The 14,153-nt window shown below is 46.9% G+C and overlaps 1 protein-coding gene and 1 pseudogene across 4 annotated transcripts in view; one reads left to right on the forward strand and one right to left on the reverse strand.

Moving 5' to 3' along the window:
• Nucleotides 1-14,153, forward strand: part of LOC144511345 (dynamin-like GTPase OPA1, mitochondrial pseudogene) — a 440,815-nt pseudogene that overhangs the window by 110,066 nt on the left and 316,596 nt on the right.
• Nucleotides 1-14,153, reverse strand: part of LOC144498425 (urea transporter 2-like) — a 67,471-nt gene that overhangs the window by 48,274 nt on the left and 5,044 nt on the right. For 2 of the 4 annotated variants that reach the window (XM_078219521.1, XM_078219511.1), the window contains exon 1: nt 10,065-10,274. The exons of 1 other annotated variant lie outside the window; for it this stretch is intronic. In XM_078219521.1, coding sequence (XP_078075647.1) covers nt 10,065-10,154 — 90 coding nt within the window. In that variant the 5' untranslated portion in view covers nt 10,155-10,274. Of the gene's footprint in view, nt 1-4,640; nt 4,689-10,064; nt 10,275-14,153 lie in introns of those variants that run through there. One more of the 4 variants, XM_078219529.1, reaches the window with a different exon arrangement.

Genomic DNA, 14,153 nt, shown 5'->3' on the forward strand with positions numbered 1-14,153 from the left:
AGATGCATTCCAGTGAGACAGAGTTTGTAAGGAGCATCCAGGAGGGCTTTTTGAAACAGTATGTAGATAGTCCAACTAGGGAAGGGGCTGTACTGGACCTGGTATTGGGGAATGAGCCCGGCCAGGCGGTCAATGTTTCAGAAGGGGAGCAGTGACCACAATTCAGTAAGCATGAAGGTATCGATGGATGAAGATAAGTGTAGTCCTCAGGTGAAGGTGCTTAATTGGGGGAAGGCTAATTACAACAATATTAGGCAGGAACTGAAGAATGTAAATTGGGGCAGATGTTTGAGGGCAAATCAACATCTGGCATGTGGGAGGCTTTCAAGTGCAAGTTGCTAGGAATTCAGGACCAGCACATTCCTGTAAGGATGAAGGATAAGAATGGCAAGTTTCGAGAACCTTGGATAGATATTGCGAGCATAGTCAAAAAGAAAAATGAAACATTTGTCAAGCTGAGGAGGCTGGGAATACACGAAGCAAGTGTAGAATACAAGGAATGTAGAAAGGAACTTAAGCAAGGAGTCAGGAGGGCTAAAAGGGGTCACGAAGAGTCATTGGCCAGCAAGATTAAGGAAAACCGGAAAGCTTTTTATACATATATAAAAAGCAAGAGGGTAGCTAGGGAGAGGGTTGGCCCACTCAAGGGTAGGGAGGGAATCTATGCGTGGAGCCAGAGGAAATGGCAGCACGGTGGCTAGCACTGCTGCCTCACAGTGCCAGGGACGTGGGTTCGCGGCTTGAGTCACTGTCTGTATGGAGTTTGCACGTTCTCCCCCTGTCTGCGTGGATTTCCTCCAGCTGCTCCGGTTTCCTCCCACAGTTCAAAGATATGCGGGTTAGGTGTATTTGCCATGTTAAATTGCCCCTTAGTGTCCTGGAATGCGTAGGTTAGAAGGATTAGCGGGGTAAATATGTGGGATTACTGGGATAGAGCCTGGGTGGGATTGTCGGTGCAGACTCGATGGGTCGAATGGCCTCCTGCTGCACTATAGGGTTTCTATGAAATGGGCGAGGTATTAAAGTGAGTACTTTGTGTCAGTATTCACCAAGGAGAAGGACTTGGTGGATATTAAGTCTGGGGAAGGATGTGCAGATAGTTTGGGTCATGTTGAGATCAAAAAGGAGGTATTGGGGGGGTTTTGAAAAACATTAAAGTAGACAAGTCCCCAGGGCCTGATGGGATATACCCCAAAATACTGAAAGAAGCAAGGGAGGAAATTGCTGGGGCCTTGAGAGAAATCTTTGTACCCTCACTGGCTACAGTGGAGGACCCAGAGGATTGGAGAATAGCCAATGTTGTTCTTTTGTTTAAGAAGGGTAGCAAGGGTAATCCAGGTAATTACAGGCTGCTGAGCCTTACATCAGTGGTAGGGAAATTATTGGGGAGGATTCTTCGAGGCAGGATTTACTCCCACTTGGAAATAACTGGACGTATTAGCGAGAGGTAACATGGTTTTGCGAAGGGGAGATTATGTCTCACTAACTTGATCGAGTTTTTCGAGGAAGTGACAAAGATGATTGATGAGGGTAGGGCAGTGGATGTTGTCTACATGGACTTCAGTAAGGCCTTTGACGGGGTCCCTCATGGGAAACTGGTACTGAAGGTTAAGTCGCCCGGGATCAGAGCTGAGCTGGCAAGATGGATACAGAACTGGCTCGGTCATAGAAGACAGTGGAGGGGTGCGTTTCTGTATGGAAGGCTGTGACAAGTGGCGTTCCTCAGGGATCAGTGCTGGAACTTTTGCTGTTTGTAATATATATATGATTGAGGAAAATGTAACTGGTTTGATTAGTAAGTTCGCAGACGACACAAAGGTTGGTGGAATTGCGGATAGCGATGAGGACCGTCAGAGGATACAGCAGGATATGGATCGGTTGGAGACTTGGGCAGAGAACTGGCAGATGGAATTTAAGCTGGACAAATGAGGTAATGCATTTTGGAAGGTCTAATACAGATGGAAAATATACAATAAATGCAGAACCCTTAAGAGTATTAATAGGGAGAGAGATCTGGGTGTACAGGTCACAGAAAGTGGTAATGCAAGTGGAGAAGGCAGTCAATAAGGCATACAGCATGCTTGCCTTCATCGGCTAGGGCACTGAGTTGAAAAATTGGCAAGTCATGTTGCAGCTTTATAGAACCTTAGTTAGGCTGCACTTCTGGTCGCCACACTACCAGAAGGATGTGGTGGCATTGGAGAGGGTACAGAAAAGATTTACCGGGATGTTGCCTGGTATGGAGGGCATTAGCTACGAGGAGAGGTTGGAGAAACTTGGTTTGCTCTCACTGGAATGATGGAGGTTGAGGGGCGACCTGATAGAAGTCTACAAGATTATGAGGGGCGTGGACAGAGTAGTCAGAAGCATTTTCCCAGGGTGTAAGAGTCAATTATGAGGGGCATAGGTTTAAGGTGCGAGGGACAAGGTTTAAAGGAGATATAGGAGGCAAGTTTTTTTTTTTTACACAGATGGCGGTGGGTGCCTGGAACCCGCTGCCGGGGGAGGTAGTGGAAGCAGATATGATAGTGATTTTTAAGGGGCGTCTGGACAAATACATGAATAGGATGGGAAGAGGGATATGATCCCCAGAAAGGTAGGGATTTCAGTTCAGACAGGCAGCATGATCGGTGCAGGCTTGGAGGACCGAAGAGCCTGTTCCCGTGCTGCAATTTTTGTTCTTCTTTGAACGAATAAAAGGAAAAGTGCAAAAAAGAGAGGGGTCCTGAGCCATCAGGAGGCCAAGGATCCCAGCAAACACATGATTGGAAGGATTATGGGAGTGGATAGCTATGGAGGTCAATGCCAAGAGTTCGGTCCCCTAGGAACTGTCTGCAAAAGAGCCACGAGAAGTTCAATGACTTCACAAAATTCGCCAAGGTTAGTAAATGCACCTTCAAATGCCACATCGTACCAACTGCACCATTAGCCTCACATATTGCCCAATTCACCTTTCCCATGAGTCATAACTTAACATTTTTTAATCAAACATGACTCATAACTCGCAATTTACCCTTTAACATTTAGCACTGCTGCAAGCCTCATATCCATAGCTATAGTTCCAATTGTTCATCATGACAGGCACAACAGCAAAACAATTGCACAACAGCTGTTTTTTTTGCAGGACAAGATGGCATACAACGAAAGGCAGCAGAAGTTAAAAAGAACCAGATTTGCATTTGTACAGTATTTTTCACAACAATCGGACTTCTTAAAACACCTTACAGCTAATAAAGAGTTTTTTTGTAATGTAGTTGCTGTTGTAATGTATGAAATATGGCAGCCAATGTGCACACAGCAGACACCCAAAAACAGAAATGTAATAATGGACAGAAAATCTGTTTTTGTAACATTGAGGGATAAATATTGGCCAGGACACCAGGCATAATTCCTCTGTTCGTGTCATGGGATACTTTACATCCAACCAAGCAGCCAGATTTGGCCTGGTACCTTCAGCAATGCTCCCCGAACACGACACTTGATTGTCAGCCTTGATTTTGCACTGCAACTTCTGAATGAGATTTGAAACAGAAGTCTGTGATTCACAGGCTAGAGTGCCACCACCTGAGCCATGGCTGACACCCAATGTTAGCCCTTATTGGGACACTCATTACAGAGGCTGTGGCTACCAAAGAGGATGAAACCAAAGGTGATGGTATTTTCACACCTAATTCTCCTTCTCACATTCCACTTCCCCCTCATCCACACACTCTGTACGGCACAAAATTGACCATTTGGTCCAACCAGTCTATGCAGGTGTTTATACGAACATACAAAATCACCTCCTCCAACCCATGCCTGCCTCCCTGGCACAAAAATAGGACAGGCAGGTTCCTCCAGGATGGAGATAGGATTGGGGGAATTTCAGGAGGGGCAATCTTACAAAAAGAATTCTAAGTCCAGGGCGAGTATGAAAATGGGAGTGTTTCTGATCCGATTTTTGGACGAGTTCAAGTGTGAAATCTATGCACTCAGTGCATAAAAAAAACAGCAAAAACCATTTCTCGCCTAGACTGGGGGTGGGGGGTTGCTTAAATCAACCAAACACTGGATAAGAGCAGCAGAGGGAGCCATTGCGCAAGCACAGGGCCCTGAGCTCAGAGCAGATAGATCTGTCACTTAGGCCATGGAGGCTTGCTGAGGGCATCAGAGGCTACGGCAGTCCCCGACCGCCCAGCAACAGTGGGGGCCCACGGCCTATTGTGACCCCCCCCCTCAAAGCAGGACCGACTGATCCCTGTGACCCCCCCACCCGTCCAATTGACCCTCAACATCCCCTCCCCAGATTAATCCCCCCACCGATTGCAATGCAGAGTGGCAATGCTCCCCCACCCCAACTGATTAGCCTGCTTCTGACTAGGCCCCACCCAGTGGGCAGTGCCAGGGCACAAGGCTGACCTTGCTGAATATCTGGTGCCTATAAGTTCGAGAGAGGAGAGAAATCGAGCACGAACCTGATTTCTTGGCGCTCACACGATATTATTGGCTCATCCACCCATCTGCCAGCAGGGCGTGATGGTAAGCCCCCCCAACCCCTCCAGACTCCTGATACTTGTTACAACCATGAAAAGCTGGCCTTAAGTCTTTGAGTACTTGCCACAGCCCTCTCTGCAAATTTTGACAACTTACTCAAAACTTACCTAAAAAGTGCATGCACTGCGGTCACCATTTTGGACACTAAGCAGCATCTGTCAGGCCCAGACAAGGCGTTACCAGTCTAAATTTTACACTGTTCATCGTTAAAATAAAACTGTCATTTATTTGCAGTGCTGATTATTCTAATTTTAAAATTTCCCCAATAAGTTTAATAAATTCTGCTTGCATAATTTTCCTTTTGTAAATTTTCTGTATAAATGACTAAAAAAATTACAACATTTCAATTGAACAACTTGAATATGTGCTTGCACTGCAGTGCATTGCCATGGAGATACAGGAAATATTCTTAGAATGTGCTGTCTGCTAATAACTCATACGTTTAAAAAAAACAGATTTGTTTCAATTACAAAATATGTATTTATATTGAATTTTGGAAGTTTGTCCTTCCTGAGAATACAGGTTGTAGGGAAAATGTTAGTCTGTGAGGCCAAGTCTCCTCCGATAGCATCTTCCGAACCCGGAATCCTTCCTCCCTAGAAGGACAAGGCAGCACATACGTGGGAACACCATCACTTACAAGTTTCCCCCCCAAGCCACACATTGATTATAGTTCCAAGTCAGGCACTGTTCCTGAGCCAATATTCAGAAAGTTCCCCCTAGAAGAATGCTGTGGAGATGGACTGCTGTGGTTCAAAGTGGCTCATCGCCACCTTCCCAAGGCTGTTCAGAGATGGGCAACAAATACTGTCCTTCCCAGTGAAGCTCACGTCCCAAGAATAAATAACAAAACCTACCCTGAACATTATTTTTCCACTGCCAATGAGTGAGTTGATTAATGCTTTCAGAAATAGCTATCTTGGAAATACACACTATCTATTGAAGCAGATTTTTTCACAGCATTTGAAAAGTTAGTACATTCATTCAGTCGCAATCTTTTTTGCGGTGGAGGAAGAGCAAAGAATAGACACTGCACATTGTAGGTGTTATCATCTGATCAATTTTCTTGATGTAATCCACAAATACTGTGATATTCTAAGTGCTGAATGTTAATTGTCATACCGAACACTCGCTCTTAGTTGGCAATAAAGACTGGCTGATTTGTGAATAGTTTTTATGGCCTCATCCTTCTTATCACTGTAAACTTCCTCCAGCCCATCAGTCCCCTGGATTGTGTATGTTCATTTAGTTCAGCCCTTTCTATCATGGTTCATATACAGGTATTTCCATCAGCACACCATTGGTGGTTACACATTCAGTTGCCGAGGCTGTGAAGTTCCCTCCATAAACTTTAGCTTTCTTCTCCTTAAGATTCAAAAATATACCGCATTGATCAAGTTTTGGTCACCTGTCTTAATATTTCTTTGTTGCTTAGTATCAAATTTTTGTTTAGCAAGAATTCTTGGGGTGGTGTTTTGGGGTGGTATAGAAATGCAAGTTGGGGTGGTATAGAAATGCAAGTTGTTGTTGCTGTAGTTTCCTCTTTAGCATCAAGCTGGTACAGTTTTGCAATAAGCCAACATTTGCTTGGAGGGAGGGTTTTCCAACAGTCGCTGTCAGAAGGAACACAATTAAATCACAGAATGAGACAGCACAGAAGTCCATTCAGCCAATTTTGCCTGTTCTAGCTCATTTGAAGAGTTATCCTATCAGTCCCACATCCCTGTTGTTTCTCGATAGCCCTGAAACTATTTCCACATTGTGGAGATGCCGGCGTTGGACTGGGGTGGGCACAGTATGAAGTCTCACAACAGCAGGTTAAAGTCCAACAGGTTTATTGGGAATCAAGAGCTTTCGGAGCGCTGCTCCTTCATATTGGGAAAAAGATACAAAAGTCTGAGGTCACATACCAACCGACTCAAGAACAGCTTGTTCTCTGCTGCCGTCAGACTTTTGAATAGACCTACCTTGCATTAAGTTGATCTTTCTCTACACCCTAGCTATGACTACAACACTACATTCTGCACTCTCTCATTTCCTTCTCTATGAATGGTATGCTTTGTCTGTATAGCACGCAAGAAACAATACTTTTCACTGTGTGCTAATACATGTGACAATAAAAAAAAATCAAAATCAAAGGTGAGTAGAGAGAGGTGGGTTCACAAACACGGTATATATAGACAGAGACACAATTGCAAGATAATGGTTGGAATGTGAGTCTTTACAGATAATCAAGTCTTTAAATACAGACAGTGTGAGTGGAGAGGGGATAATCACAGGTTTAAGAGGTGTGAATTGTCTCAAGCCAGGACTTTTGGATTTTGCAAGCCCAGGTCAAATGGTGGGGGTTACAGTGTGGAATGACATGAACAAGATCCTGGTTGAGGCCATTCTCATGTGTGCAGAACTTGGCTATCAGTTTCTGCTCGGTGTTTCTGCATTGGCATGTGTCTTGAAGGCCGCCTTGGTGAATGCTTACCCAAAGTTAGAGACTGAATGCCCTTGACTGCTGAAGTGTTCCCTGACTGGAAGAGAACACTCTTGCCTGGTGATTGTCACATGGTATCTGCAAACTACGACATCTTCTTCGGAGCCTTCAACATTTAATCGATGAAGATGAACATCCCGCCATGGCCATTCCCACACCCCCTACTTGCCTTCAAACAACTGCGCAACCTCAAACAGACCATTATTCATAACAAACTACCCAGCCTTCAGTAGAACAGCGACCACGACACGACACAACCCTGCCACGGCAACCTCTGCAAGATGTGCTGGATCACCGACATGGATACCACCATCACATGTGAGAACATCACCCACCAGGTACACAGTACATACTCATGCAACTCAGCCAACGTTGTTTACCTCATACGCTGCAGGAAAGGATATCCCGAGGTGTGGTACATCGACGATACCATGCAGACGCTAAGATAACGGACGAACGGACACCACTTGACAATCACCAGGCAGGCGTTTTTCCTTTCAGTTGGGGAACACTTAGCAATCAAGGGCATTCAGCCTCTGATCTTCGGGTAAGCGTTCTCTAAGGCAGCCTTCAAGACACACGACAACATGGAATCGCCGAGCAGAAACTGATAGCCAAGTTCCGCACACGAGGACAGCCTCAACCGAAATCTTGGGTTCATGTCATACTACATGTAATTCCCACCATTTGGCCTGGGCTTGCAAAATCCTACTAACTGTCGTGGCTTGAGAAAATTCACAACTCTTTAACCTGTGATTTTCCCTCTCTCCACTCACACTGTCTCGCATTCTAACCATTATCTTGCAATTGTGACTCTGTCTATATATGCTGTGTTTGTGAACCCACTTCTCTACTCACCTGATGAAGGAACAGCACTCTGAAAGCTCATGATTCCAAATAAACCTGTTGGACTTTAACCTGGTATCGAGACTTTTTACTATTTCCACTTTAACTGTTCATTTAATTAATTTCTAGAAGTTGCTCCTGAATCTGTTTCCACCACCTTTTCAGGTAGTGCTTCCCAATCATAACATTGTAAAAAAAATGTGCCTCATCTCTTTTGATTCTCTTGCCATATCATCTTATTAAATCTCCATCTTTTTGTCAATGACCCTTCTGCCACTGGGAATAGTTGCTCTTTATTTACTCCATTAAAGCATTCATGACTTCAACGCCAATACTAACGATTCCCTTATCATTTTCTGCTCTAAGAAACCGCTTAGGAGAGGTGGTGGTGTACTGCAACTGGTCTGTAATACCATTGCGACTTTGTTCCATAACCCAAGAAAATCCTTCATGAGACCACTTCAGAATTAGATGTGATACAACTACTTCACTTATGCTAACAAATTACTTGGCTTTAGTTTTTCACATGGGCTTGTACTTGAATGCTTATAAACTCTATTAATTCTTAGGTACCATAAACTCTATCCATGCAGATCAAAATATTCAGTTGAGTGATTGAATTACTGTACGCTTTAATTTCTTAACATTACTAAAGGTTGTTAAACAAAGTATTTCGAAGTAATTCTATGTATGTATCGTGAGGAAATAACCACAAACAGTACCTCAGTCTACCTGGGTGATGCCTACATCTACTCCGGATCCCTGTCCCCAAGCCTCCTGTCCCCACATTGTACCCGTCCGCTCCCCACTTCCCCCACCTTCTCTGTTTGCTCCTACCTGCACCCTCCTTTCTGCCCAACCATCTACTCTCTCCCCCATCGCTTCTCAATCCACCAACTTCCTACCCCACGTCACCATCCACCAACTTTCTCGCCGTCTCCCCATCCACCAACTTTCCCCCTCCCCACTGTCTCTCCACCCAATGACTTCCCTAACCCCATTTCTCCTCCTCCTTGCTTTTGCCCCCCTCTCCACCCCCTACCTCGAGCCCGCCTCTCCACCCCAAGCCCCTCTTTCCACCCCTTCCCCTCTTCGAGCCCCTCTCTCACCCCCCCTCTTCCTCTCACCCCTCTCTTCACCCTTCTACCTTCCCCTTCCTCAAGCCCCTCATCGAGCCCCTCGCTCAACAAGCACCCCCTCAAGCGCTCCTCTCTCCACCCCCTCCTGGAGTCCCTCTCCCCACCCCTCCCCGTCCCTCTCCCCACCCCTCTCCTCACCTCCTCCTCCTCCCTCGACCCCCACCCCTTCCCTCGAGCCCCCACCCCTTCCCTCGAGCCCCCACCCCTTCCCTCGAGCCCCCACCCCCTCCCTCGAGCCCCCACCCCCTCCCTCGAGCCCCCACCCCCAAGCCCCCACCCCCACATTCGAGCCCCCACCCTCGAGCCCCCACCCCTTCCCTCGAGCCCCCACCCCCACCCTCGAGCCCCCACCCCCCACCCCCACCCCTTCCCTCGAGCCCCCACCCCCTCCCTCGAGCCCCCACCCCCACCCCTTCCCTCGAGCCCCCACCCCCACCCCTTCCCTCGAGCCCCCACCCCCACCCCTTCCCTCGAGCCCCCACCCCCACCCCTTCCCTCGAGCCCCCACCCTCGAGCCCCCACCCCCACCCCTTCCCTCGAGCCCCCACCCCCACCCCTTCCCTCGAGCCCCCACCCCTTCCCTCGAGCCCCCCACCCCTTCCCTCGAGCCCCCCACCCCTTCCCTCGAGCCCCCCACCCCTTCCCTCGAGCCCCCCACCCCTTCCCTCGAGCCCCCCACCCCTTCCCTCGAGCCCCCCACCCCTTCCCTCGAGCCCCCCACCCCTTCCCTCGAGCCCCCCACCCCTTCCCTCGAGCCCCCCACCCCTTCCCTCGAGCCCCTCTCCCCTTCCCCCGCCACCTCCACGCCACTCCCTCCTCCTCACCCTTCCTTTCCCCTCCTCGAGCCCCTCTCTCCGCTGCCTCGCGCACTCGCTGCCACTTTCCACCTTGCGGCCGTTGGCGCACATGCGCAGTTGGTGAACTTTGCGAGGCGTCAAACGCACCTTTCCATGAACTCGGGACACTGACACCCTCCAGCCTAAAGACACACTCAAAATAAGAAATACAGGAAGATCATAATACATTTACAAAATGCCAATGTGTAACAGAGAAATTACCCGGGCCAGGTTTTCCTCAAACATTGTTCCACTGGCGCCTGGTTGGAGGCTGAAAACTCCAGAATGAAAACTCAGCGCTAAATTCTTCATCGGACTGGGGCTTTAATACTGCAGTGTGTGCCCGACACTGGATTAACGCATCAACCCTCATGACTCTGCACTTAACCAATTGGGAAATCCTTCAAACTCAGGCGACAGAAGTGATGAGGAAGGTTGGGAAGCTGAGAAAGTTCAGCATTTACAGCTGTGGGGCGATTTGACTGACAGCGGCTATTGTATTAGGCTGGCTGGTTATTTGCAATAGCGAGGAATGCATCATCTGGTTACTTTAAAATTATGCAACAGCCTGACGTTGGAAATGATTATGCGGAATGAGAAGGAAACCAGTGAAGCTTAAGAAATCGCAGATGCATAGGTGTATTTCACCCGCAGCTCCTGGAATTGAGATTTGGCAATGGTCATGGATAAAAAAAGCTTCTTTGTAAAGTAGGACAATGCATTATTGTAATTGGCACACTTGCTTGTTCCTTGTGAACGTTTAACCTCCAAATAACAGTTGGGTGCCATTCTTCCAAACAACTTATTTCAGATAAGGGACTATCCTAAATCTCATCTCATACTTATTTGACATGTTGGCGTTAGAGAGCTTTTTTTAAAAAAAAAACAACGAATGATACTTGATTCTTGACGAAAGTAGGATTAAAATAATTCCAATTCACATTTTAGAGCCTACATTGAGCTGGAACGGAGGTCTTGTGGTGCAGCAGGCAGTGTCCCTGCCTCTGAGCCAGAAGCTTTGCATTCGAATCCCATTCCAAGGCTTGGTGGCTTAGAAAGGTGCAGTCATGGTTAAACAGGTTGAATATCAGTCTGTAAATCTATAAATCTATCATCGGGTGGCTCTGACATCCATCATTATAGAACATAGAACAGTACAGCACAGAACAGGCCCTTCGGTCCACGATGTTGTGCCGAGCTTTATCTGAAACCAAGATCAAGCTATCCCACTCCCTATCATCCTGGTGTGCTCCATGTGCCTATCCAATAACCGCTTAAATGTTCCTAAAGTGTCTGACTCCACTATCACTGCAGGCAGTCCATTCCACACCCCAACCACTCTCTGCGTAAAGAACCTACCTCTGATATCCTTCCTGTATCTCCCACCACGAACCCTATAGTTATGCCCCCTTGTAATAGCTCCATCCACCCGAGGAAATAGTCTTTGAACGTTCACTCTATCTATCCCCTTCATCATTTTATAAACCTCTATTAAGTCTCCCCTCAGCCTCCTCCGCTCCAGAGAGAACAGCCCTAGCTCCCGCAACCTTTCCTCATAAGACCTACCCTCCAAACCAGGCAGCATCCTGGTAAATCTCCTCTGCACTCTTTCCAGCGCTTCCACATCCTTCCTATAGTGAGGTGACCAGAACTGCACACAATACTCCAAATGTGGTCTCACCAAGGTCCTGTACAGTCGCAGCATAACCCCACAGCTCTTAAACTCCAACCCCCTGTTAATAAAAGCTAACACACTATAGGCCTTCTTCACAGCTCTATCCACTTGAGTGGCAACCTTTAGAGATCTGTGGATATGAACCCCAAGATCTCTCTGTTCCTCCACAGTCTTCAGAACCCTACCTTTGACCCTGTAATCCACATTTAAATTAGTCCTACCAAAATGAATCACCTCGCATTTATCAGGGTTAAACTCCATTTACCATTTTTCAGCCCAGCTTTGCATCCTATCTATGTCTCTTTGCAGCCTACAACAGCCCTCCACCTCATCACTCAAACCAACCTCCCATCCATTGACTCTATCTACACTTCCTGCTGCCTTGGAAAAGCAGCCAGCATAATCAAGGACCCCACGCACCCCAGACATACTCTCTTCCATCTTCTACAATCGGGAAAAAGATACAAAAATGTCTGAGGACATGTACCAACCGACTCTTCCCTGCTGACATCAGACTTTTGAATGGACCTACCTCGCATTAAGTTGATCTTTCTTTACATCCTAGCTATGACTGTATCACTACATTCTGCACTCTCTCCTTTCCTTCCCTATGTACGGTATGTTTTGTCTGTTCAGCGTGCAAGAAATAATACTTTTCACTGTATACTAATACATGTAACAATAATAAATCAAATCAAATCAAATTAATCCTTTCAACATATCACAATGACAGGCGATAACAGTGGGAGAGGTTCCTGGGTAGCCATATGATAGAAAGAATATTGGAGTCTCTACCATCACTATTCATAGCACTGGACCAGTACATGTTTTCATGGCATTAGTTGGCAGGAAGGCTGGTGTGGATCAGATTGGTGCCAACACTAAGGGGTTTGATCATTGTTACAGTGGGTGTTGATTCGTGACCTGTCTCCTTCCCTAATTCATGGTGGTGATCATGGCACCTTGGGTTAGAGCTGACTTTGGGTACAAAACTGAAAAAGGTAGCCTGCGGTTTAGTTCAGAGCTGAAGTCAATGGGAATCAGGAGGAAAACTCCCCACTGGTTGGAATCATATCCAGCACAAGGAAGGCACAAAGGAAGATGGTTGTGGTCGTTGGAGGTCAATCATTGTTGCACCAGGGCATAGCTGTTTGAGTCCCTCAGGCTAGTCTCCTAGGTTCAACCATCTTAAAGTTTAAAGTTTATTTATTAGTGTCACAAGTAGGCATACATTAACACTGCAATGAAGTCACTGTGAAAATCCCCTAGTTGCCACACTCCAGTGCCAGTTTGGGTACACAGAGGGAGGATTTAGCATTGCCAATGCGCTCAACCAGTGCATCTTTCAGATTGTGGGAGGAAACTGGAGCACCCAGAGGAAACCCACGCAGACATGGAAAAACATGCAGACTCCACACAGACAGTGACCCAGGCCAGGAATTGAACCCGGGTCCCTGGCACTGTGAGGCAGCAGTGCTAACCACCAAGACACTATACTGCCCTTTCAGCTGTTTCATCAATGACCTTCCTTCCATCATAAGGTCAGAAGTGTGGATGTTTGCCGATGATTGCACAATGTTCAGCACCATTTGCAACTCTTCAGGTACTGATGTTGTCCAGCAAGACCTGGACAACATTCAGTCTTGGGTTGATAAGTGGCAAATAGCATTTACGCCACTCTAGTGTCAGGCAGTTACCATCTCCAACAAGAGATTCGTTGGCATTCAATGGCAATCGCTGAATTCCCCAATCAACGACATCTTAGGGATTACAATTGACGAGAAACTGAACTGGTAGAGTAATGTAAATACTGTGGCTACAACAGATAAGAGGCAGAGAATTCTGTGGCTACTATATGTCGTCTATATGGATTTCAGTAAGGCATTTGACAAAGTCCCACATGGCAGGTTGGTTAAGAAGGTTAAGGCTCATGGGATACAAGGAGAAGTGGCGAGATGGGTGGAGAACTGGCTTGGCCATAGGAGACAGAGGGTAGTGGTCGAAGGGTCTTTTTCCGGCTGGAGGTCTGTGACCAGTGGTGTTCCGCAGGGCTCTGTACTGGGACCTCTGCTATTTGTGATATATATAAATGATTTGGAAGAAGGTGTAACTGGTGTAATCAGCAAGTTTGCGGATGACACGAAGATGGCTGGAATTGCGGATAGCGAAGAGCATTGTCGGGCAATACAGCAGGATATAGATAGGCTGGAAAATTGGGCGGAGAGGTGGCAGATGGAATTTAATCCGGATAAATGCGAAGTATAGAAACACAGAGGGACCTAGGTGTGCAAGTCCACAAATCCTTGAAGGTGGCAACACAGGTGGAGAAGGTGGTGAAGAAGGCATATGGTATGCTTGCCTTTATAGGACGGGGTATAGAGTATAAAAGCTGGAGTCTGATGATGCAGCTGTATAGAACACTGGTTAGGCCACATTTGGAGTACTGCGTCCAGTTCTGGTCGCCGCACTACCAGAAGGACGTGGAGGCATTGGAGAGAGTGCAGAGAAGGTTTACCAGGATGTTGCCTGGTATGGAGGGTCTTAGCTATGAGGAGAGATTGGGTAGACTGGGGTTGTTCTCCTTGGAAAGACGGAGAATGAGGGGAGATCTAATAGAGGTGTACAAGATTATGAAG

Source organism: Mustelus asterias, chromosome 1 (assembly GCF_964213995.1).
Source record: "Mustelus asterias chromosome 1, sMusAst1.hap1.1, whole genome shotgun sequence".
Taxonomy (NCBI): domain Eukaryota; kingdom Metazoa; phylum Chordata; class Chondrichthyes; order Carcharhiniformes; family Triakidae; genus Mustelus; species Mustelus asterias.